The sequence below is a fragment of the Phyllostomus discolor genome, chromosome 4 (genome assembly GCF_004126475.2).
Source record: "Phyllostomus discolor isolate MPI-MPIP mPhyDis1 chromosome 4, mPhyDis1.pri.v3, whole genome shotgun sequence".
In the NCBI taxonomy this organism is placed as follows: Eukaryota; Metazoa; Chordata; class Mammalia; order Chiroptera; family Phyllostomidae; genus Phyllostomus; species Phyllostomus discolor.
In genome coordinates this window covers 191,780,594-191,805,413 of record NC_040906.2, presented here as the reverse complement: position 1 = coordinate 191,805,413, position 24,820 = coordinate 191,780,594, and the positions used below count along the sequence as shown (strand labels likewise).

The window sequence follows — 24,820 nt, the reverse complement described above, 5'->3', positions numbered from 1 at the left end:
AGGATACAATTATGATTTAATTTACCTTACAGGATAAGTCTCATTTCAACCCTCTGCATTAAATTAAAAATTATATATTCCAAATTACCAGTTAACATGTTTTTAAGATGGTATTTTTATATATCCAATAAGAAATGAGTTTTGACTTATTATAGAACTTGTTATGACTGTAATATTCAGTAAATTTTTAGCACTCTTGACAATGCTAAGTGATATAAGTTGAAGATTACTGATTATTTAAAAAATTAACACACACTGTTAAAACTTCCCAGAGACTTAAATGATTTCTTCATTAGCAAGAAAGCAAATGAACAAAAAAGTTGATTACTCTAAATCAATGCATTCAGGTAGAAAACAGCATTCACTTGCTCTGAACTAACAGGTTAAATTCAAATAGGCAATGTGTAGTAAAAGTGGGAAAATAATGAAATAAAAAGAAGGAAGTAATAGGAGGAAAACACACGGGGAAGTTTCTAGGAAAACAAAAACACGGCCAATGAGTGTTCTGGCACGATGGCTTCAGAAAAGGTGGACTTACATTCTAAACTAGTCTGCGGTTTGAAGTTGTGACTTTGAAAGACTTTCTTATTACCAACCCAAAAGACAAAATGGCTGAAGTGTATACCATTTTATCTCATTTAATTTCGATTTAGGGCAAATTAGCTCCATTGTACATCTTTAGAACTATTAAGTCATAAAAATATTACTTTCTAACTAAAAATTGAAAAAAAGTTTAACCCTGGCTGGAGTGGCTCAGCAGATTGAGTGCTATCCTGAGAACCAAAGGGTCAGGATTCAACTCCCAGTCAGGGCACAGGCCTGGGCTGTGGGCCAGGTCCCCAGTAGGGGGCAACCACACCTTGATGTTTCCATCCCCCTCCTTCTCCTTCCCTTCCCCTCTCTAAAAATGAATAAATAAAATTTTTAAAAATTAAAAGTACAAAGGGATACAGATAAAGAGTCAAGTATAATTTTTAAATAGTAAAAAAAATGTACACGAACAGCCTACTTCTTATTCCTACTCACGGCCACTTTAGGGGCATCACCAGTTTCTACGGCCCTTTCCATGCACCTATAAGCATGTGTGTCCAGACCAATGTACATGTATAAAAATGAATGTCCTACATCCCTTTCATAGATCCATCTAGGTATCAATGCCATTCCTTGCTAGGTAACTTGTATGTCTGCCCAAATTAAAATCCTTCAAATGCCTTTCTTTATGGAGATGGCATATGTACTTTTTATGGTCAGCATTCTGCACTAATTTTTATAAAAAGATTTTACTTATTTATTTTTAGAGAGGGGAAGGGAGGGAGAAAGAGAGGGAGAGAAACATCAAGGTATGGTTGTCTCTCAAGTGCCCTCTACTGGGAACCTGGCCAGCGACCCAGGCACGTGCCCTGACTGGGAATCTGCCGACCCTCTGGTTTGCAGGCTGGCACTCAATCCACTGGGCCACACCTGCCAGGGCTCTGCACTAATTTTTAAATATATATATTTATACATCTCCATATGATCAGGCACGTGATATTGATTAACAAGAATAGAATTTACAGGGAAAAATGTAGTTATGTAGTAAAATTTTATTTGAGCAATATTTACAAAATAGGTAGTCTGCACTTAATTAAAAATTCTGGCTGCAGTCATTCAACTAAGACTTGAGCTAGCAACACAGGCTGTTCAGCACGCCTCATGCAGCAGGCGGAAGATGCTGCTTCATGTCTGTCTTGACAGATGAGCCGAGGCCTGTGCTCTTGGCACCCATCGTAGCACGTGGCCACGGGGCCCAGCATACTGGTGCTGGCTCACCACAAGTGCATGAAGACCAGACAGATTTGTAAAACTCGTTTTCAATCTATTTTCATTATTTTTTGAGATGTCCAAATCTAGTTTTTTCCCCTTCTCTTCTGACTTGGAAAGGTCTCATCTGTCAATTTGCAAACGGGCTGCAGCCCCCTATACTGCAAAAGGTTGGAGTAAAGATTCCTGGGGAGTTGGCAATGTCTTTCTTTCTATTATTTAACAAAAAAAAAAGTATTAAGAAGTAATTTTGGTTAATTTAAAAAAGTAGATGGTTACATGTCCTATTAGATGGGATTAATAATACACATTTAAGAATTAACAACTGCAAGGTTTCTAATTAAGTACTAAATTGTTCTATTGACTGAACGGTGTTGAGAAAAATAGGTATTGGTTAGAAGACTAGAGGAGACCACCCAAAGGAAGTATAACTGAACAGAACCCTGAAAGGCAGGAGCATCTGGAGAGGCAGAGGAACAGGAGGACATGCTACCTCTTAGGAACACTCTAAGTAAAGGTAAGAAAATAGGAGGATTTTGCTTGAGTAAAACTTCAGTGTAATCACGGAAAACAGCACTGATATAAATGATCAGGCCAGAATATAAACAAGTTTGAAAGCTGTGTAGAATGCAAATGCAGTACTGCTGACATTTAGAAAAACAACAGTAAAAGTTTTTAATATATATACGAGGTGAGCTGTATTTACAATGAAAAGGCTAGCATATAATTATAAAATTATTATTTAATCTACTTAGATTATTCACTGAAGCCTTCCTCTACATTTACCAACTGTAAAAGTGAGCGTTTCAAGAGAAAGAAACCAGTACACCGTATGATCCACATCTGCTTCTGCCGTGGTTGAAGCACACGAGCAAACTCGCGGCCTCTTTAAACAGCTGCCATCCCTGCTCTCGCTGCACCCCCGTTACTTTCTTGTGGAAGGACTAGAAACTGTATATTAGTACACACTATTCTTTTCAGCTATCGTAAGGATTTCCCTTTGATAAAAGTGCATCCTGGGCCTTTATGTGAGAGGGAGTAAATCGTTCCTAAAGTGAGTAAGAGGGAAACATCTGCTATGTTTATAAACTAGAAATCTTATTTCATTTTCTATTAGGCAACCATAAACTGATTTTTTAAAAACTGTTTTAAATACAGTAGAAAAAACTTTTGCCAGCTAAGAGAAGATTCTATCTTAGAGGGAAATATATATTAGCAGAGTAGGTTTCGATGTGAGAATATTAATGCCTTACAGTAGGGGTGTCAAACTCATTTTCACCGGGGGCCACACCAGCTTCGTGGTTGCCGTCCAAGGGCCGAATGTAACTCTAGGACTGTATACATGCAACTACTCCTTAGCTAGGGGCAAGGAGCTGGGCACTGCCACTGGGTAGAAACAAGTGCCGGGCGGGGTAAAACAAGGAGGAGGGGCAGATTCAGACCGGGGCCTTGTGTTTGTCACCTGCACCTTAGAGGAAGGAACGAAAAAGGTGCGGTGTGCCAAAACCATGAAATCAGAGTGACTTGGGTTCAAACTCTCGTTCTGTTATTTACTAGGTCAGTTTGTATTTTAATTTTCTTGGGATAATTGCCTAATTGCTTTACTTTTTTGAGTTTGTAAATTAAGGACAACAAATATCTAATACAGATTCTGTAAGAATATTTATAAAATAGCTATAATTATTTAAATGCTAAGTCTATACGAGTGTATAAAGTAACAAGACAGGACCTTATCCTAAGAAAGGTCACGGGTTTTTAGTTTTATTGCTCCACTCTGAGGAAAAAAAAGAGAAAAAAAAATAAGGTCAGAACATGACTGGATGAAAATGAACTGTTCATGCCAGAAAATCTCCTAATAAAAGATCATTTCCTAATACCTATTTGCATGTGATGCATTTCCAAGTAGGAGATATTGTCTGTTAATATGAATGCGTAAAACTACCAATATTTTATCACTTTTGTTGGACAAAAAGAGCAATTTCACATGGTCAAGCTGACATAACCCTTTCACTGGAAGTACACATTCCCTCACATATGTACACAGAGGACATCTACACATGAAATATGAATATACGGCCGTACCACTGCTGTGCTCTAAGATATACTGTCTGAAGCAATACCCCTAGGCAATCTTTTAAGGCCATATCCTATCCCCAGATGAGACACTTCCTTTGATTCACAAATGATTTTAAGTGTTTATTAACCTGCTAATAAATACCCTGTCTTTCTTTGGCACAGCAATAGGAAGGAAAAGACAAAAAAAGGAAAGGAAGCTAATTTGCTGATTTGCTATTTTGTGTCAGGCATAGTACCCGTCTATTTTCATTCTTTTGCCCTTTTAATAATTAAAACAACCTTGAAGTTAAGTATGACTGATTTCATTTTAGAAAGAGGAACAACCTGGGTCAAAAGAAGGTGAGTAACAAGTTGAGCCTGTGGTTTAGTGAGGGGCAGAAACTAATGTCCACACTATTTGACTCCAAAATACATTCTGTTCCCACTTCACTGGTCTACAGGGGCACCTGTGTGTGCAGCTCTTCATCAGTGTGTAAATTTAGTAGTGTAACTCAAACAACAGTCCTTTAAGACTAATGCCCATAAGTAGCTGGTTTTGCTTATATCATTCTAGAGAAATTTTCAAAATTTCTAAGAGATAAAATATTTAAAACAGTGTTCTATAAAATTTTACTTATAAACTAATTCAAATTAGTTTGCTTATTAATGCCATCACATAGACAATAACATAATAAAAAGGCAGAGTAAAATACACAGAATGACACCCATATACAGGACGACACAAGAGATCAGTGTTAAAACTATTACTCGTGCAAAAATAAGCTAAATGGTTTGTGTAAGCTGAGGCTGAAAGTCAATGAAGTGATGGGGTGTGACAGAATAGAAATGGCAGATATCAGGACTCAAAGGCCGACTCATTTTATTGAGTAAATGTTTGTATAGTTTGCTATTATTGAATGTATTGGGGTGACACTGGCTAGCAAAATCACACAGGCTTCAGGCGCACAATTCCACAGCACATCACCTGTACATGGCGCTGTGTGCTCACCACCCAAGCCTCTGTCCATCACCATTTATCCATCCTATGCCCTTTACCACACTCACGTGCATGTCCATGAGATTTTTTCTTTTTCTTTTTTTGCTCAAGCCTTCTACCCCCTCCCAGCTCCTCCCCTCCAGCTGACAACCTGCTTTCCATCTATGAGTCTGTCTCTGTTTCGCTTGTTATTTTTGTTCATTAGATTCCACATACCATTGAAATCATATGGTACTTGTCTTTCTATGGCTTATTTCACTTAGCATAATGCTCTCCAGGTCTATCCATGCTGTTGCAAAGAGTAAGATTTCCTTCATTTTTACGGCTCAGTAGTATTCAGTTGTGTAAATGTACCACTGCTTTTTCATTTACTCAAACTTTTAAATGTCATTCAAATCATGTGAAAATAACCTAAAAGGTTTGGGTAAACTGAAGGTGAAAGTCAATGAAGTGATAGTGTGTTACAGAATGGAAATGCTAGAAATCAGGACTCAAATGATGACTCATTTTAACAATTACATGTTTTCAAAAGTCTGTGTAGTTTACTGCTGCGTATTACCCTTATGCTAGAAGGTGAAATTTTAACAATAAAATTTTTTAAAAAGTTAAAAGTTAAATGATGGTTTTAAATACCTTTTTATTTGGAAACAGGGGTGATGCTATGTTAACAATACAAGTGTATGGAAGAACATCTCTTTGCAATTTATAAAAACATCTTTATTGATATCAATCTATGGGAGAGTAGTTTTGTCAGATGTTTTTTCTATCAAAACAGAGACATACAGTCCTGAATTATTCCAAGATGGCAGATATCGTGTCCCTGTTTTTAGTCACATATTTGTAATCTTAAAGAAGAAAAACAAAAACAAACCCTCTTTCACTGGCACGTGCCTCCCGCCTTCATCAATAACATGAGGGCAGGGCAGCGTCCTCCGTTAATGAGGCAGAAAGGTCGAATCTTGCTATCAGAGCGAGGTGCTGCCTGACCCATCCCATAACAAAGCCCCCGCCCCCCAGTGCTGCCCCTGTACAACAGTGAAGGGGAAAGAACAGGAGGGGAAGAACAAGAAACCAGCACCACGCATGAAAAGAACAGAGGCTATTCTTATTAATAAAACATGAGGTTAATAGTAATCAATATCTGTAAACGTCTGTCATTTCTCATGAACCTGAAATACAGTCAAACCTTGGATCTCAAATGTCTCTCATCTCAAACCGTTTGGTTCTCAACCTAACCACCCTTTCATGCTAACACAGTATTTCTAATGGGAAAAAATGATTTGGCTTTTGACCAAACTGCTTCTCAAACAGCCCTCTGGAACAAATTAAGTTTGAGGACTGAAGTGCCACTGTACAACTGATACTAAAGTTTCAATAAAAAGAATTTAATATTTTTTTTGTGGGTGCCAGTGGAACTTAAACGCCTTCTCAGGAGGCACAGACAGGACAAGCAGCGCAGCTCCCCCTTCTGGAAGAAGGGCTCCACACCCGCTGGGCTCTGCCCCTACCTGCGCTGTGGGGCACTTCTGCCGGCGTGTTCGCTGGGGCGTGGGCCCCGGGAGGGATCTGGACTCCGGTGTAGCCGCTGGGCGGCATGCTGCTGGGGTCGTAAGCTGCAGAGGACGGCGGAGGTGGCTGAGCGGGCAGAGAGGCTGCTCCAACGTCTTCACTGTCTTCAACATCTATTAAGAACATACAGGCAAAGGTAAACGAGGTATTTTGAAATAAAAGTGCTGAATATTCTTATTTTGCTATACAGGCATGATAGATCTTCAAACACAATCTATTTAATGCTGTTGATAAGCAGGCTCTATCTTTCAAGATAATAGTTTTAAGTATTTTCTAAACACTTAGTGATGACTGACAATATGATGATCACTTCTGTTAATTGTAATTCCAATTCTATAAAATCTTTGCATATAGTAAATTTTTCCTAAAATATATATTTATTTTAAATCCATTCCTTAAACTTATAAAAATGGACATTTTTGGCAAAACATGTCGTTTTATGCTACCCTGTAAGAAGTCTATCTTCTGAAGCTGCCTTTTTTGATAGCTATTTTTAATTAGCTATTAAATATCTGTGGTCAACAAAAAGAAATGAAATTTCACATTAACCTATCTATATAAAAAGGAGTAATAAGAGACCTTGCTTTAAAATGCAGACTTTTAAAATATACTGTATATCATTAGCTGAATTTGAAAACTACTTTGAGGAAATTAACTTTTGATAGTCTATTTAAAATGACAATGAGTCACTTTTGGAAATCTTAGCACCTCAAAATAAAGTAAATGCAAGCTAGAACTACAGATTTCTGAAACAGATTTGTTTCCTATTGAATTTTTAAATAATTTTTTGTCTGATCATCAACATTACATGTTCAACATAATTTTATTTTTTTAAAGATCTTTTTTTAAAAATAAAAATCTTAAAAATTAATTTTTTTAAAGATTATATTTATCTTTAGAGAGAAGGGAAGAGAAGAAAGAGAGGAGAGAAATATCAATGTGTGGTTGTCACTCACGCACCCCTCCATGGGCAGCCTGACCCGAAACCCAGGCATGTGCCCTGACTGGGAACTGAACCAGTGACCCTTTGGTTTGGAGGCTGGCAATCAATGCACTGAACCACACCAGCTGGGACCAGTACACTTTTAAGTATACAAAAGTAATCTACCTACTACTCTGAGATACTCATTTTACTAAGTAAGTAACCCTGTAGATATATTCATACCGTATATACAATACAATAATTTTCTCCTATATTAGGGAACTTCAACATTTATACATTCTGGGAATGGAAAAAAAACCCACTGTTAAAGGCATGGGGAGTAACAAAAAGGTGTTGAGGACTAGAGAAGATGGCCCTTGGGAGAAGAAATCTCAGCAGGTAAGAACTCCTTTTTTGTGTCTTTTCACTTGAGGGCACTCAACGGTCTATACAAAGGAAGTGTTGCAGAAAAGGTGTATGTGAACCCCAACTAAATACCTGTATGGCCCTCAACTACGCATGCACACCCGGGGAAGATTCCAGGGAGCTTGGAAAAGCAGTGTCTTAAAGACGAAAGAAGAGGGGAAGTGTTTGAGTTCAGGCAAGTTAACTGCCTGTTGTGACAAGAATCAACACTTCACAGAGAAAAATAAAGAATGCAAAGGAACTACAAGATTGTTTATTTATCAGCAATAAAAATTAATAGAAATCTGGGGGGAGGGGAGAAAAAAATGTGACCTGAGTCATGAGAAAAAAAATCCACAGAAAAAGACCCCTCAAATGACCCAGATATTGAAATGAACAGAAAATAACTTAAAACTAGGTACTATATCCTAGAGAAAAATATGGTCATAATGAATCAAAAAGGAAAAACTCTCCAAAGAAAGCTCTAAGAGGGTACAGAAACAAACGAAACCAACAAAAAAACAAATGACAAAAGTATTAGGCTTGAATCTAGCTACAGCAATAACTACACTGAATGTAAATGGACTACACGGTATTTTGAAGATTGATGTTGACAGACTGAAAAGAAAAAGACACCTATATGCTTTAAGACTCATATAATGTTTAAAAGGATGAACACAGGTATACCATGGAAATACCAAGCAGACAAAACTTGAAGGGTTAATTTCAGTAACAGACAATACAGATTTCATGTCAAAATATTTTCTTTTAAATTTTTTATTTTTTAGAGAGAAGGGAAGGAGGGGAGAAAGAGAGAACAGAAACATCCACTGGTTGCCTCTCATACATGTCCTGGCCAGGGGTCAAACCCACAACCTAGGCACATGCCCTGACCAGGCACTGAACCGGTGACCTTTTGCTCTGCAGCACGACTAAGTCACACCAGCCAGGACATCATGTCAAAAAATATTAACAGATACAATAAGATATTTCATAATGATAGGGTTAGGTAAGTAACAAAAAATAAATAATTACAAAGGTGTATCTGCCTAATAAAGTTTCATATAAAACACAAACAGAACAAGTAAATACTCATTATATTAGTATATATTTTACAAGGCTTTACAGACACACACACACACACAAAGTAGCTCTGCAGAAATTCAGAAGAGAGATCATCAGGTAGGCAAGAATCAGGTAAAGAAAGAAGAGCATTTGAGGAGGATGACACAGTTTTAACTAAAGAAAGAGAATATGGTACTTTCTGGCTCTTCTGTGGTTGTAATAAAGGGTTTAAATAGCTGCTATGGAAGTACATGGTGTTCTCCACCCCAAAATTCGTATGATGAATCCTTAATCCCCAATGTCACTATTTGGAGACAGAATCTTTAAAAGGCAACCAAGGTTAAATGACCTCATAAGGGTAGAGCCCTGATTTGATAGGACTATGGCCTAACAAGAAAAAGATCTCTCTGTGCCTCTCTCCCTCCAGCTTGTGAGAACCGAGAGAGAAGGCGGCTGCCTGAAAGCCAGGAAGCTGAGTCTTACCAACAACCAACCAATCCCTGACAACCCTTGACCTTGGACTTTCCAGACTCCAGACCTGGGAGGAAATAAATACACATCGGTTCCTTAAACCACCCTGATGATGGTATTGTGTTATGGAAGCCTAAGCCAGCTAAGACAACAGCAGACAGGAATAAGAAGTAAAACTGGTAAAAAAGGTTGGTGCCAGATTGTGGAGGGTCTTGCTTATTAGCAAGTTAAGAATGTTGGATCTTTTCTTGTGGACACTTATGTGCCCATAGTAGGACTGACATAAAACATTCCTGATAGTAGTTGGTATTAAAGTAGGAAAAGAAGTATGTAAAACATTCTCAAAAATTAAATGAAAAAAAAAAAAAGAGAAATTGTGTTGTGACAATTTACTTATAACCCAGCAATGTAACCATGCTTTACATCATTCTATTTTAAACAACTTAATCAACAACTATAACAACATAATATATTATCTATGCTGTAGTGTTAACGTAAAAAAACAAAACTTGGCATAAGAAGGTCAAGTTGCAAGTTCTAGTTCTTCCTTACTGTGGTTCTATGACCTCAGGCTGACTTCAAAAGTCCCCCCCCATGGGGGACCTCAGTTTCCTCATTTGTAAAACAGGAATGACTTAAACTATCTCTTAGGGACCTTTGATGGCCTGGGATATATGAAAGTAATTTATAAACTTTAAGGCACTACATGAATGCAAGGCATTTATTATAGAAGAAAACTATACGAGGCATTCTATGTGAGAAAGGCTGTTTAGAGATTAGATGGGAACATATTATGAAGTGTGCTCAGGAACAGATAGCAAAAAGTTAACTTGCAAAGTCGCGCTGAAGTCTGATCTCTAGAGGACGGACTGCAAAATAACTGACACGGAGTAGTCACACGTAAAACTGCAGGGTGCCTTTTTCACTGAGTGGCCTTATAACATTCTAACCAGTCCTCAGAATAAATAAATAAAACACAAAGACTTTCCAACTTTTTCTTTTTCCCTTGGTCTTTTAAAGGAAAGTTGATTGTGGTATAATCGACATACAGTGAAACGCACACTTCCAGGGGACACACTACTGACAAACTGATGCCGTGTGTAACCACCCCGCAGCCACAAGCAGAATGTTCCTGTCATCCCCAAACCTTTTCCTATGTTCCTTTCTAGTAAACCTCTTCTTCTCACCCCAGACACCGACTGATCGGATTAATGTTCCTAGAACATTGCCTTTTCCAGAATGTTACATAAATGCTATCATGCATAGGCAGCCTTTTGTAGTTGGTGTCGTTAACTTAGCATGTTGCTTTTAAACTCAGACCACACTATTGCAAAAACCAACAGTCCATTCCCCTTTGACTGCTGAGTAGTATTCCACTACAAAGATGTTCCACAATTTGTAGACCCATTCACAAATCGATGGCATCTGAATCACTTTCGGTTTCTGGCAAATACAAATAAAGCTGCTATAAATAAACATTTATGTACAGGTCTCTGCATGGACATGCTTGCATTTCTCCTGGGTAGACAAATGCCTAGGAGTGGGACTGCCAGATCATGTGCTATGTGTACTTTTAATTTTATACAAAACTGTCAACCTGTTTCCCCTCCCCTCCCCTTCCCCCTCCCCCTCCCCTCCCCTCTCCTTTCCTTTCCTCAAGAGCAATGTTCCAGCCACTTGGCAATCTTGTCAGCACCTGGTACTAACAGCTTATTAAATTTTAGATTCCAGAAGCTGTGTAAAGTATCTTGCTACATTCTTAATGTATTTTTCCCTAAATACTAAAGATTTCAGCATCTTTTTTTCATATTCTTATTTGCTATCTATTCACTTTAAAACAGTATATGGAAACATTCAACACAGCTGCTGCATTTTGAAAGTGGATACGCATACTGCAATGAACATGTACCTCCACGCAGAACCGCAACACAACTGTAATCTGAAAAATTCTGAGGGGAGCACACCTATGCAGAAATTATTAAAAGGCCTTAAAAAAAACCTAAAATATCATTCACTTCATCAGTACGCATTCACTCACTAGGCAATGACTGAGAAAATTTTTAAAAAATCTAACAGGGCGAATTTCCATAGAAGAACAGTGCCAGCAAGCCACCCACAGTATCAGGGCCAGCTGGGTTCACACATACACACACAAATTCTAGGAAATATCTGAATGAAAGATAATTCCCAGGGTATTTAAAATGTCCCAGAGCACAGAAAACACCAGAAACTTTCAGATTATATTTATGAAGTGCAAAATTGATACCCAAAAGTAAACTGCAGCCAATTTTACTTATGTCAATACAAAAATCCTAAATGATATATAGTAGTTTAAATTCATCAGTATAATTTAAAGAATTACATCATAACCAAGTGGAGTTTATTACACAATGTAAAGTTGGTTCGATATAAGACAATTATTTAATAGAATTCACTATAGTAACAGACCTAAGGAGATGGTTTAGACTGGAGTTGGCAATTATGGCCAATGGGTTGACTGCCTGTTATGTAAATAAAGTTTTGTTAAAACACAGACACATTCATTTGATTACATGTTGTCTGTGGTGGCTACTTCTCCGGTGCAAGAGTACAGTCAAGCAGCTGCAACAAAGACCGTATCACCTACAAGTCTAAAATATTTACTGTCTGCCCTGACTGGCATGGACACGGGTTGGTTGGTTGAGCATCCTCCTGCGAAGTGACAGGTTGCTGGTTCACCTGTTCACTCTGTCAGGGCAGGGTGGTGGGTTCGGTCCCCTGTCGGGGTCCCTGCAAACCACAGCCAACTGACGTTCCCCTCACACATCAGTGTATCTCTCCCTCTCTTCCTCCCTTCCCTTCTGTCTAAACATAAATAAAATCTTTAAAACAATTTACGGTCTAACCCTTTCAGAGAGAGTTCACTAGCCCATGCACTGGATAATCATCTTCACAGATGCCTAAAAGTTATATAACAAATGCAAAAATCAGGACATTTTCTTAATTCAGAGAACAGTGGTTGTTTCCATTGTAAGAGTCAATTTCCTATAAGTTTAATCAGTGAGAACAAGTGAAAAATGTTTTTCTTTTTCATTACTCATTAACTGAAAGACCAATGAAATAATGAGACCTTTATTTTCATGATTTAATTTTATAAAACCACTTATTATGAGACGGTAAAATTTTCCCATATATATCAAGTAACAAAGTAATACAACAAAAAAGCTAAGTGCAGAACAGTGTGTATATTACCAATTGTGTGAAAAAGGAGGATATATATTTCTCCTTACGTGTAAATTCATAAAAAGCATCTCTGTAAAAATACACAAAAAAACTAAAAAAGAAGTATTTAGTGATTGGGGTTATGGCAGGATCTGGGAATATGAGGAATATGGTGGAAATAAGAAATTCACTTATTTTTTATACACTCTATAAATTTTGAACTATATGCATGCATTATCAACCCCCATCACCTAAAAAAGCTCAAATAGATACAGAAAATATAATATAGTGTCCTTTGGTTTTTATTTTTGAAAAGAGTTCATTTATTTATTTTTAGAGAAGGGAAGGGAGGGAGGAAGAGAGGGAGAGAAACTTCAGTGTGTGGTTGCCTCTCACACACCCTCTACCAGGGACCTGGCTAGCAACCCAGGCATGTGCCCTGACTGGGAATAGAACCAGTGACCCTTTGATTCACTGGCCCATGCTCAGTATACTGAGCCACACCAGCCAAGGCTGGAAGCATTTTGTAAATTACAAATGGACTGTCTGTTCCACGCAGGAAAGAAATCTTATTAGAGGTAGGAGACAGCCAACCATTTGTTGACAAAGTTTGACATTAGAGGAATTTGTCCAGAAATGTACGATTTTATATCCAATTTTATATGAATTTTGGAACTGATGGAGGAAACGAAATTGTACAGTTCCTTTAGAAAACTTTAAATAAGACTATAATGAACAATTATGATTCTGCTAAATCATTTTACTTAGATAAATACATACCATTGTCTTCCTCGATTCCAACAGGCCCTGCTTGAGGAGTCTCTCCATTCTTTAAACAATTATGGATATATGTTGCCTTCCACCTTGCATACTTTCTGTGTTTCACATTCTAAAAGACATATTTTTACATCAGTTAGACTGCAGTAAAAAAGTCAAGAAAATGTACACACGCTTATGATAACCTGTATCACAGTTTTTAAATAAAACCTATTTCTGCACTGAACAGCCCTGAAGAGAGGCTGGCACCCACCCCATCCCCCACTGGATTCTACCAACTGTCTAGGGCTCGACAGGCTTCACAAAAAGCTATCTTTCTCCAAACACATGCCTAGTTCTCTTTCGGTTCTGAGTTTCAGGAAAAGTCTGCAATGGAAACACGGCAGTGTCCTTCGAGTAAAACTAGAAACTTTTATGCACAGGGAGAGAGAAAACTAGGCTGGACGAAATTCTAAAATGAAATGTGAAAGATAACAACAACAAATCGAACTATTTTCCCTGGAGAGGAAAAAACTCATTTGTGCAAATCCAGGAAAACTAAGATGATGTAGTGGTTAAAGCAAGCAAACGAACACCAGACAGACAGTTGGGCGACCTGCACCTTTAACCTGTAGCACACTATTTACCAGCTCTGAGTCTCAATTACTTCAGTTCCAATAAGGGGAAGATAATACCTCATGGGATTATTGTAAGAACTGAAAATATCAGTGAAGAATCTGCTAGTTGCTTCTTCTTTCCTGCTTTTAAAATGTATGCTATATGCCATAAAATAAGATAAAAATCTGTTTAAAAACATACAAGAGTAAAACCAGAATTTTGGATGAAACAGTGATTTTTAGTTCATACAGTTACTGGACCTTTGTGATACTCTTGGGCCAGCAGTACTGGAATCAACTGGGCCCTTGTCAGAAACGCAGGATCCGCAAGCCTGCACCAGATTCTGTGCTGTAAAAGGACCCCCAGAGGATCCGTATGCACACTAGAGTTTGAGAGAACAGCCTTATCACGTCGAAAACAACTGTGGTTTGCCTTTTGCAAAGATCCACGAAGTCTCCTATGACTACAAATACAGCATGCAGTTCAGACACTTAGTTATTTTATGTGAGATTCTCTAGATGCCACAGATAGGTACTATACAGAAACCTGAAAAGGAAGCCCCCAAATTACTGAATTTGTGTCATACTTAACTTCCCTTTTCTCATTGAACAACCCTTATATATCCTGTTTTAAAAAAGGTTCTATCCATCGATTTCCAATCTCCAGGTATGATTATTTGTTCTACCTCACAAAGAAGCTTTTCAAAAGCAGTATCTATACTTGAAGTCTTCATTCAGTTCATCCTAGGGAGAAGTTTCTCTTTATTCTTTTTTGTTTGGTTATTTTTATTAAAAAAAAAAATCAGAGCATTTCAGCGTGTCCAAGCCTTCCAATGCAGGGACCCCACATGTGCCAGCCTCCTCCTCATTTACAGCATCGGTTCACTTGAAAAACTCCTCTCGAATTTCACCAGCAACCCACTCACACCGGTAAACCCAACACACATCTCTCAGGCATCCTATTACCAAGCTTGTCAGTAGCACACCAGACACCGAACCATTCTGACAACTGTGGAACACTGTGCGTTCTGGTGTTCACGACACTCTCATCTCCTGGTTTCCCTCCCGTGTCCTTTATTTAATCACCCTCTGACTCCAAATATTACTGCATACCCTGTCCTCACAAAGACTTGAAACTACTGGACTCAAGCAGTGCTGCCTCACATAGAATTTTAAATAGGAACTGTTTCCAGAGAATTAAATACTAGACAAGTCAAAGAAAATCCAAGTTCCTAACTTCTTGTAAAAAACGGAAGATCTGGAAACCCGGGGCCCACGTTTATCACCTAATCACCACCTGAACTGAAGAGGCGGCAGTCTCCTTCAGCTGCTGCCATCCTTCACCGCCACTCGCTCTCTCCAGGTCACACAGCCTACCAGCTGCCACTTTTGTTCTTTACTTCCCAGTGGGCTACTTACTACCTCCCAGACTCCTACAGCATTAGCTCTTTTTTGAATAGGTAACCTTTACCGTCTCAAACCTCTGCGTTTTCTCTTGCCTCTTTCTGGCTTCTGTATAATTCATTCCCTTATCTTCTTCAAGGATTTGCTAAAATGTTGCCTCTTCAGTGAGGCCTTCCCCAAACACCTTATTTAAACTGACTCTTCTATCTCCACCTTAAGTTTCTCTGTGACACTTATTATTTGACATACTATACATTTTACTTATTAATTTGTTCATGGCCTATCTCTACCACAACTATATGATTCCCATGAAGGCAGGGGTTTTATGCATCGTGGTATTACTAGTGCCTGGAACCATGTCAGGTTTGATTTATAGTAAACAAATATTTGGTGAATGGATTTTATTATTTTCTTAAAAAAAAATTAGTGCTCTGTGAAGGTGGCTGTCCTGAAACCATACAATGAAAAACACTTAACTGGAATAAAATGTTATTTATTTATTTATTTTTGCACCTAGAAATGTGGCTAGTAGTCTTGAGCACAGTTTGACCTAGGCTTTCGGGGGGTGGGGTGGGGGTGGGGGTGGGGGGGGTCAGTGGACAGGGTTGAGGGTGGCTGTGAAACTCCCTGAATTATATGCAAAAAAATGCAATACACATGTATGTGGGAGAGAATCCATAGCTTTCATAACATTTCGAAGTAGTTAGTGATACAAAAGAAATCAATAATCTCTAACTTGGTGGTAACAACACATTTATATTCTTAGTACCCCAATTCTGCCAAGTATATTAAGCAAATAACAAGGTCTCTATATAACTCCCAGGAGCACTGGATATAATATAATGAAAAATGTTTGAAAAACACATATTCAGCAAGCTTATTATCAAATGACTCAAATATTCAAGTATGTATAATCACAAATTACATGTATTTCCTAATGGAGCTTTATTCAGAATTTTTAGACTTTTATGTTTTTCAAAGCAACTAAAATTTTATAAAACAAGTTTTAAAAATTAGAGTAACACTGTATCAAAATACTCTAAACATAATATACAAATACATAAATTTAACTACTCTATTTTTATAATAATATTTGGAATATACATTTCAATGAACTAAAGATGGCAGAACCATTAACTGTTTAATACAAAAATCTACTAGGTAAGAAAAGGAACCAATGTTATCTTTTGAAACAAAAAAACAAAAAAAAAACAACAAAAAGTCCTCAGATTTTTATGAAATAACATTCAAAGTTTAAAAACAGTAAAAAATACTGCCATATACTTTTCACTCAAATTCCCCAAATGTTTACACTTTTCTTTATCAATCTATCAATTTACATATACAGGGTGAGGCAAAAGTAGGTTTACAGTTGTAAATACACAAAGTTTATTCTTATACTTATTAATTATTGTATTATTTTCCATACGAACTGTAAACCTACTTTTGCCCCACTTGTACATATAAACATAGTACTTATGATAGAATAATAAGCAATCTGCTTAGTTATACACAACCTTTTTTTTCTGTACCCTTTAAGAGTAAGTCGGAAGTCACGGTGACCCTAATGCTTTCATTACCCATTTTCTAAGATCCAGGACAACCTCATACACAATGGTTATTAAGATCAGGAAATGTAACACTCAGGGAAGAATGCTATCTGATCCACCATCCCAATAAATTCTGTCAACTATCCAAATAATGTTCTTGGAAGTTGCTCCTCCCCTGGGTCTACTCTAGGAAGCATGCATTATGCTTGCATTACTTGACATGTCTTCTTAGTCTTTAATCTGGAACAGCATCTGTTAGTGTTTCTTGACCCCGACATAAAAAAATAAATACCAGCCTAGTTGTAAAATGTCTATCAATCTGGATTTGTCTGGTGTCTCCTCAGCCATTGTTAGCAGGATTGGCACTGAAGTGATGTGCACCTTTCTCAGCTGGTCCGGACACTGGTTGTGCTAGGTGTGGTGCCTCAGTTCTAGTGGTGTCAGACGGGTTTCTCCAGTCTCCTCTATCTCCCCTTTAACATTAATAAGCAATTTGATGAAAGATATTTAGAGATGACTCTAAATATCTTCTTCATCAAACTTTCAACTCACTAGTTTTAAACTCCACTAATGATTTCTAACTTCATCTTTACTTCTATACTCATCAGTTAGAATTCTACTGTCAAGAACCTTCTGTTATTCCTTCATTTCACTGTATGTTTCAGTACAGATCCATAGATTCTTATTTTATTCAATGATTACTGTCTATTAATACCATCCTTATTTGAATGCTCATATTGTCTGTGACCTGGACAATGGAAACTCTTTCAAACTGGCTTCTGGATACTTTTCACAATGTTCCTGTGATTATGTGAACACTTCTTCACTTTCCGGTACACGAAGGTCCTACTTCATTTAGTACTTGTCCTGACACAGCCCTTTTCAGCCCTTTCTACAGGAATCCTGGCTCCTTTACTAGTTGAGGGTACTTAGAGCCCCCAGTCAGGCACTCTGGGTGCTCAGCGCTACTGATGCATCCCTGCTTGCAACACGGTCAGCGCAGAGGTACAGGAGCTGCGTTTCGTGGGCATGTATACACACAGCTATGATATATGCTGTACACGCACAAATGCGTGCACACATTGTATACACACACATTTGTAGTATACATACATACCATCCATATACATATATATCATCAATTTTGCTCCATTTACCTAATATATTTAAAAGCAGAAATTATTATGGACATCTCCAATCCAATACAATAAAATGAAGTATTTCCCCATCCCATATTTTAAGTTTTCCCCAGAAGTGAGAAACCTGGCTCTCAATATTTACTCATTTGCTCAATCCTAATAGACAGAGAAGGCAGTTTTACAATTGACAACCTAATACCATCAAGAAAAAGCAAACCTATAAATAATAGTTCAATATTTAACTTCTTTGTGGTAAAACTGACATCGATATGCATAAATCGTAAATGTATAATTTGATGAGCTCTGACAAATTGATATGCTTCTGTAAAACATACTCCTATCAAAATATAATATTCCTAGTTCCCAAGAAAGTTCCCTTATATCCTTTTCCAGATCAATTTTTTCCTTGACCCCACCCTCAACAACCTAATTTTTTTCACTAGAATAAGTCTGTCTTTATATGAAAGGAATCATACAATTGGCATTCTTTTGAGTCTTCTCTTCCTCAGTATAGTAACTACAAGACGTCTTCATGTTGCAGGGTATACCAGTAGTTCTCTTTTTACGTTTTGGTAACAGCACCATTTATTTATCAGTTCCTCTGTCGGTGGGTATTGGGGCTGTTTCCAGCTTTGGGCTATTATGAATAAAGTTCCTATGAGTACTCTTGAACAAGTCTTTCTCTGGACATATGTTTTCATTTCTCTTGGATAAACACCAAGCAGGAATTACTGGGTAAAAGGGTAGGTGTATGTTTAACTTTACAAAAATCTGCCAAATCTTTTCCCAAAGTGGTTAAAACGTCTAACATTTTTGCCAAGCAATGTATGAAAGCTCTTGTTTTCCCACATTCTAGCCAATATTTGATGTGGCCGGTCTATTCATTTTAGTTAATTTTGCTGTTTTTGAACTACTTATTCTACTGATGACTAAGGGGGGTATTAAATCTCCAAGTATGATTATGAATTTATGTATATTTTTCTTTTATTCTATCAAGTTTTGTTCCGTATAGTTTATAACTCTGCTATTTGGTGAATAGACATTTTCAACTATAATATACTCTTGATGAACTGAACTCTTTATCATTACAAAATGTCCCACTTTATCTCTCATAACACGTCTTCTTAAAGTTTACTTTGTCTAATATTAATACGGTCACTTAGGATTTTGCTTACATAGTATTTGCATTGAATATTTTTTCCATTCTTTCATTTATAAAACATCTGTGTCTCAATACTTAAAGGGTGTATTTTGTAAACAATATAAAGTTAGAACTTATTTTTTTATCTAGTCTGAAAATCTCTATTTTTATATGGTAGTGCTAGCCCAAATTTACATTTATGGTATTTACTGATACAGCTGCATTTGGTCTAAAATTTGCTCTGTGTTTTGTATTAGTCCCATCTATTTTTGGTCCTCTCCCCTCTCTTACCTGGCCTTCTTTTGCGCTGAGCTAAAAGGAAAAAGGACTCATGGACATGGACAAGAGTGTGGTGACTGCTGCAGGGAGAGGGGTGTGTGGGACTAAATGGTAATGGAAAAAAATACTATAAAGATAAAAAATGAATATATACATATAGGTATAATAATGTTTATTTATTTAAATGTTTATATTCCTTAAAATATCTATAGTTTTTTTTAAATATGTATTTACCTACATACTATGTCCAATGTACTTCACTCCTCCCTATAAATCCAAGTTGCCACCTGGTATTATTTTCCTTCAGACTGAAAAACTTCCTCTCTGCTCTCTAGCTCTTTAGATCTTTAGTGCACATTTGCTAGCAATGAGTTAAACTGCCTGAAAATGTCTCAATTTACTTTGCTTTTTGAAGGATACCTTTGTTCTTTATAGAATTCTAAGTTGACAGAGTTTATTTGCTTATTTTTTTCTTTTAGTACTTTAATATGTCAATATCATTACCATCCTGCAAACTTTTTTAAAAAGTGAGAAGTCAACAGCCATCCTTCAAAGCATTGTCGCCTTGTGTACAGTGCGCTGTTTCCCAAGACTGCTCCTTCAAGGTTTTCTCTTCTACCACTGAACTTCATTGGTTTGATTACTATGTTCTCAGCTATAGCTTTCTTTGTATTTATTTTACTTGGGGTTCACCGAGCTTCTTAGATCCATAACTTTTTTTTTTACCCAATTTAGGAAAATCTATGGTTACTATTTCTTCAAAATCTTTCCTTTTACATTTTATTTCTGTTCTCTTTTTTTTTTGGAACTCCAATCACACATGTTGGACCTCCATGTAGTTAATACCAATATATAATGCAAATCTATTTCTAAATGAATTCATTTAATATATAAGATTGAGCAGTTTAGAATAGTTTCCATTAAAATTTTCATGTATTTGTCAATGTCCTCTCTAAATGCATTACACTCGAACATTATCCATCAACTAATAAAAGTAAGAACTAATTGTTTTAAGCATTTGCTATTGCTAGGTACTTTGCTGAAGGCTTTATATGCATTTTCTCATTTTATACCGAGGACAACTTGATGAAGTAGGTATCACAATTTTCTTCATTTTGCAGATGTGGGAACAGGCTTACATAAGTCAAATAACTTACCCAGGTATGAAGTGGCACATAGAATTTGAAGCCAATGCCTGTAGTGTTCTGAACCACTTTGCACTAACACTGCATGCAAAAACACTCCATTTACAATTAATTAAACGTTAAGTGCAGGTGAACACATGCCTCTGTAATTAGATAAAACTCTCCCACTTTTTCATGGTTTTCTAGGATAGTGGTAAGGTGGTGCGTAATGCAGAAATGTACAGTGTGAGGGGTACCATAAACAGACTACTTCCTTCCTTCCAGATGGCTACACGTGCACACAACTGCTCCGGTCGTGTTGCAGCCCTGTCTCTCCAGGAGCAAACGTCCAGACTGGGATACAAACAGGAGTCAATGGGGTCTTCCACAGAGGGATCTAGGTCAGTGCTACACAAAATACGGGCCCAGAACAAGTGCTAGTGTGCAAACTGCTCACCAGTTTGTGACAAAATAAATGAGAAATTGAGAGTATTTAGGAAACTTAGTGCAGACCAGGTTGTATTTTGCATGTCTTTTTTAAGTTTCACCTTTCTAGTAATTTAATTATTACTTGTATTTTATAAAACAATCAGTCTGCAACAGACTGCTAAATTAAGCAGAAAAAAGCTGGATCTTTATCTCAGGGTCTGAGAACTGTTCTGGCTATAGCATCTGGAGATAAGGTACTTACATTTTTCTGGCCCTCAGTTCTTTCACTGTAACTCGCAGTTGAAAAATGGAACAAAATATATTTAAAGCACCTAAGTATGGTGCCAGACAGGTGGTAGAAGTGCACCCCTTCCCTGTATTTTATCATTACCAGACCACCTATCGCGGTAGTTAGTTACTTTGCTTCTTTTTCCAAGTTAGAACACAAGGTCTGTATGGGTGGGAACACATACCATAGTCATTTGACTCCTTCAAATTAGCAGAAACTGAAGAGATAAGAGGAGCATTATCTTTAATAAGTGATTTTCGTATTCTTCCTAATTAGCAATATTAAGCCTAATGCAAAAAATATAAAGGAAAAAGGGTAAAAATGGTATGTGTTCCTTAAGACATTGCTAGAAATAATATAAATCTAAAATACAAAAGATAGCCTATCAATAACTGACAACAGAGTAATGAAGAGGTAAGAAAATAGTAAGAAAATGAAGTATGTTTTGAACATTTCTTTCTTTGTAATACAAAGTTAAAGTTTATTCTGGTGACTCTGTAGCTAAAACTGGGACACTGAACCCAAGAAGCTACAGGAATGCTAGAAGTTTGTATAACAACAAATTTAATTAAATACTGAGATGGAATTATGTAAGGCACAGTTAAAAGAGTTTAATATGTATCCCTCAAACAGAATTGGAAAGTTGAAAAACAGAACAGTGGCAGATAAAACACACATATATAAACAGTTAAAGATGAAAGAAAATACAGACTTTATTTAGTTTTGTGCAACTATGAGTAATGACATGGAATTAAAAGGGAAAAAAATTTCAGGAAATAGACCAAAATACTGTGAGTAGTTGAGATCCATTACACTTCAGAAGAGTTGTGAATGTTCTGTGTAAACAGGTCTGAACATTATTTCCATGTACAGACAAAAATAAAAAGTTAAAACTATTAACAACTTTCGAAATTCTAACTAGTCACTGTATTTACTCTTTGTGCAAACTGCACTTAAACCCAAGTCAATACATTTATCGTGTCCTATTCACAGAGTTGAGGCTCTAATGGTGGAAGAGTTGAGAGAATGGGGAAATTCGTGTAAGGCCTAGAACAATGTAGCTAAGACTCAAGAGAAGGTAAAACTTAAAGCAAGCAAAAAGTACAAAGTTCTTGGTGGTGAAAGCTAGGGGGATGGTAAGCAGACTGGCCTGACAAACATGAAATAGGATGAACTTGCAATGGAAATGAAAAGTCCCTAGGTTCTTCAGAAAACTAAGACAGCAAAGAACAGGTTGCACAGAAAGAGAAGTGTAAAGCAATTATGTAAATTGCAGTACTCTAGCTGGTGAACTAGTGGCTTTTGCAAAAAACAAGCAAACAAACAAACAAAAAACACAAAAAGGCTCTCTATTTTTTAAAAAGAATTTCATTAGAAGACCAAAAGTCTTTATGTACCAATGTCACAGAGAAGGCCTCAGGTGTTCAGCATGCTCACTCCGACACTGACTTTCTTCTCCCTTCTTCTCTGTAGAATTTGTTCTGACCTGACTTAGTTTTCTAATATGAGGTCCATTATTCCATTTTGTGTGCCTGATACTCTCCAAACTATACTGAACTATCTAAAGCTTTCCATAATGCCATGTTTAAATCACCACAACATCCTCGAGTATCTAGTATAGTGCCCCATACCACAACAACAGAGTGAGAAGAAAACCCAGATGAGTAGTAGGAGATGGGAGCAGAAAGGGAACTAAACGGTGTGGATCCACCAGGCCTTCAGAATACAGCACAGGCCACCTGTTGGGAAGCATTTCAGGTTTCCCACTCCAGGTCTCGATTTCCTCTCATGCTACTCTGTCTCAAACTACACAGCCATGGCTCTCGGTGGGCACTGTCCCCCACACTAGAAGGAGTTTTGGAAATATCTGGGGTGCTTTCTGGTTGTCTGAATGCTGGGGAATGACGTGTAGGCAAGAGCCAGGGATGCTTGGTGTTTTGAAACAAAGGAACAATCACACAAAAAGTTGTCTCTCATTCAGCACAATTTTGAAATGTCCAGCACAACTCTGCCAATGCAAAAACCCAGCTTTTAACCACCCAGCCTTCATTTTACAAACAAACATAAAGAATTTTTTGCACAGCTTTGATAAATTGTTTTACAAAAATGCAAATATCTCATAGATTATACTGTTTTGTTTGGAACTTTACTATGAGCTGTTCATCATTTTGGAAAAAAAATCATATCACAGACAGCAATGTTCTTCATAGATTTCAAATAACCAAAATAGCATGCTTTTATCAGTCTCAATATGGTTTTCTTTCCCCCTGCTTCTTTGTAGATTAGTACCTCCCTTCTCAGAGGACAAATTTTCTTACAACAGTGAAAACAACACTGAACTCCCAGCAATGTCCGTCACTTAGCCTCGGTTTGCTCTTGTCTAAAATGAGTGTGTACTCTACTTACCTTAGAATGATTATGAGAAACACATCAATAAATAGTTTGTGTGATATCATGTTCTACATGTATTATGTATTTTGCAAGAGAATCATAAACAATATTTCTCAGTAGAAATGAAATAGAAAAAAGTCCTAAAAAAGTCTCTGCCTGCACTATGTTTACCAAATATCAGGGAAGAAACCTGATAGCATACAGGTTTAGTAATATTTAAACACCTAATAACACGAAACTCAAAATCTGTGCTGCTCAATACTGTAGTCATGCATTTGCTGAAGGGTAAAATATACATCTGAATTTAAAGAACTTACTACAATAAGTGTATGTATTATTAAAAATATCTTTTGCTTATACTTTCTAAAATGTATAGCAAATTTAAAATTCAACTTTTTGCTTACATTACATTTCAGACAGATATACTGCTCCAAATAAACATGGTCATAATAAAATTGAATAATGGCAACAATACTAATCTTTAGCTATTAAGACAATAAAGACTATATACTCACTTCATCAGTGAGTTCTCCAAACACTGTTAAGACATCTATTAAAAGACTTGCAGTATAGAAGGACTTGATCATGTTTCTGGAAGAGAAAAGAGAACTAGTCTAGTTTAAAGCAAAAACATTAAGATGTAGAATTAGTCATGTAGCTACAAGAAAAAAATTCCAATGTTTATCAAAACATTCTGAAATTTAATATTTTAAACAAAATCAGATTTTAAGAATATAATAAAGCTCCTCCTGTAACTGGTTATTAGAAGAAAGTAACAACACCCATATAAAGGTACATATGGCACAGTAAGGCTTTATAGAGAACATGTGATCTTAGATAATGTAATTATAGTATCAGCTAAATGCATATAAAACCACGAGAATTTCTTTCATTTAAGTATCATTCTAATAATGACAAATCGTTTGAATTAGTGGAGTGGGAGTTCTTAAAATCAACATCACAGAATCAGGCTGTTTCTGGCTAAAATCAACTCTTAAGATTTTGAGAAATGTGAAAGAATGGCCAGTTAGAGTATATTTAATGAAAACATAAATCTGTCCTGGGTCAGAATCATCCTGAGATTCTAAAAGTAATTTTTAAAAATCTGAATCATTTAATTAGGAAGTCAAAAAGTGTTCAATCAAAACTGGATAATTCTGGTATAGAGTAGGTAAACTTGCCACTTTTTTTTTTTTTTTTTTTAGTTTTCTTTGGC

The 24,820-nt window shown here is 36.8% G+C and overlaps 1 protein-coding gene across 2 annotated transcripts in view; it reads right to left on the bottom strand.

The window, feature by feature from the left end:
• Positions 1–24,820, bottom strand: part of VTA1 (vesicle trafficking 1) — a 45,809-nt gene that overhangs the window by 5,576 nt on the left and 15,413 nt on the right. For both annotated transcript variants that reach the window (XM_028509419.2, XM_028509421.2), the window contains 3 exons: positions 24,120–24,195; positions 13,266–13,374; positions 6,361–6,534 (listed from right to left, as the gene is read on the bottom strand). In XM_028509419.2, the coding sequence (XP_028365220.1) occupies positions 6,361–6,534; positions 13,266–13,374; positions 24,120–24,195 (359 nt within the window). The remainder of the gene's footprint in view (positions 1–6,360; positions 6,535–13,265; positions 13,375–24,119; positions 24,196–24,820) is intronic.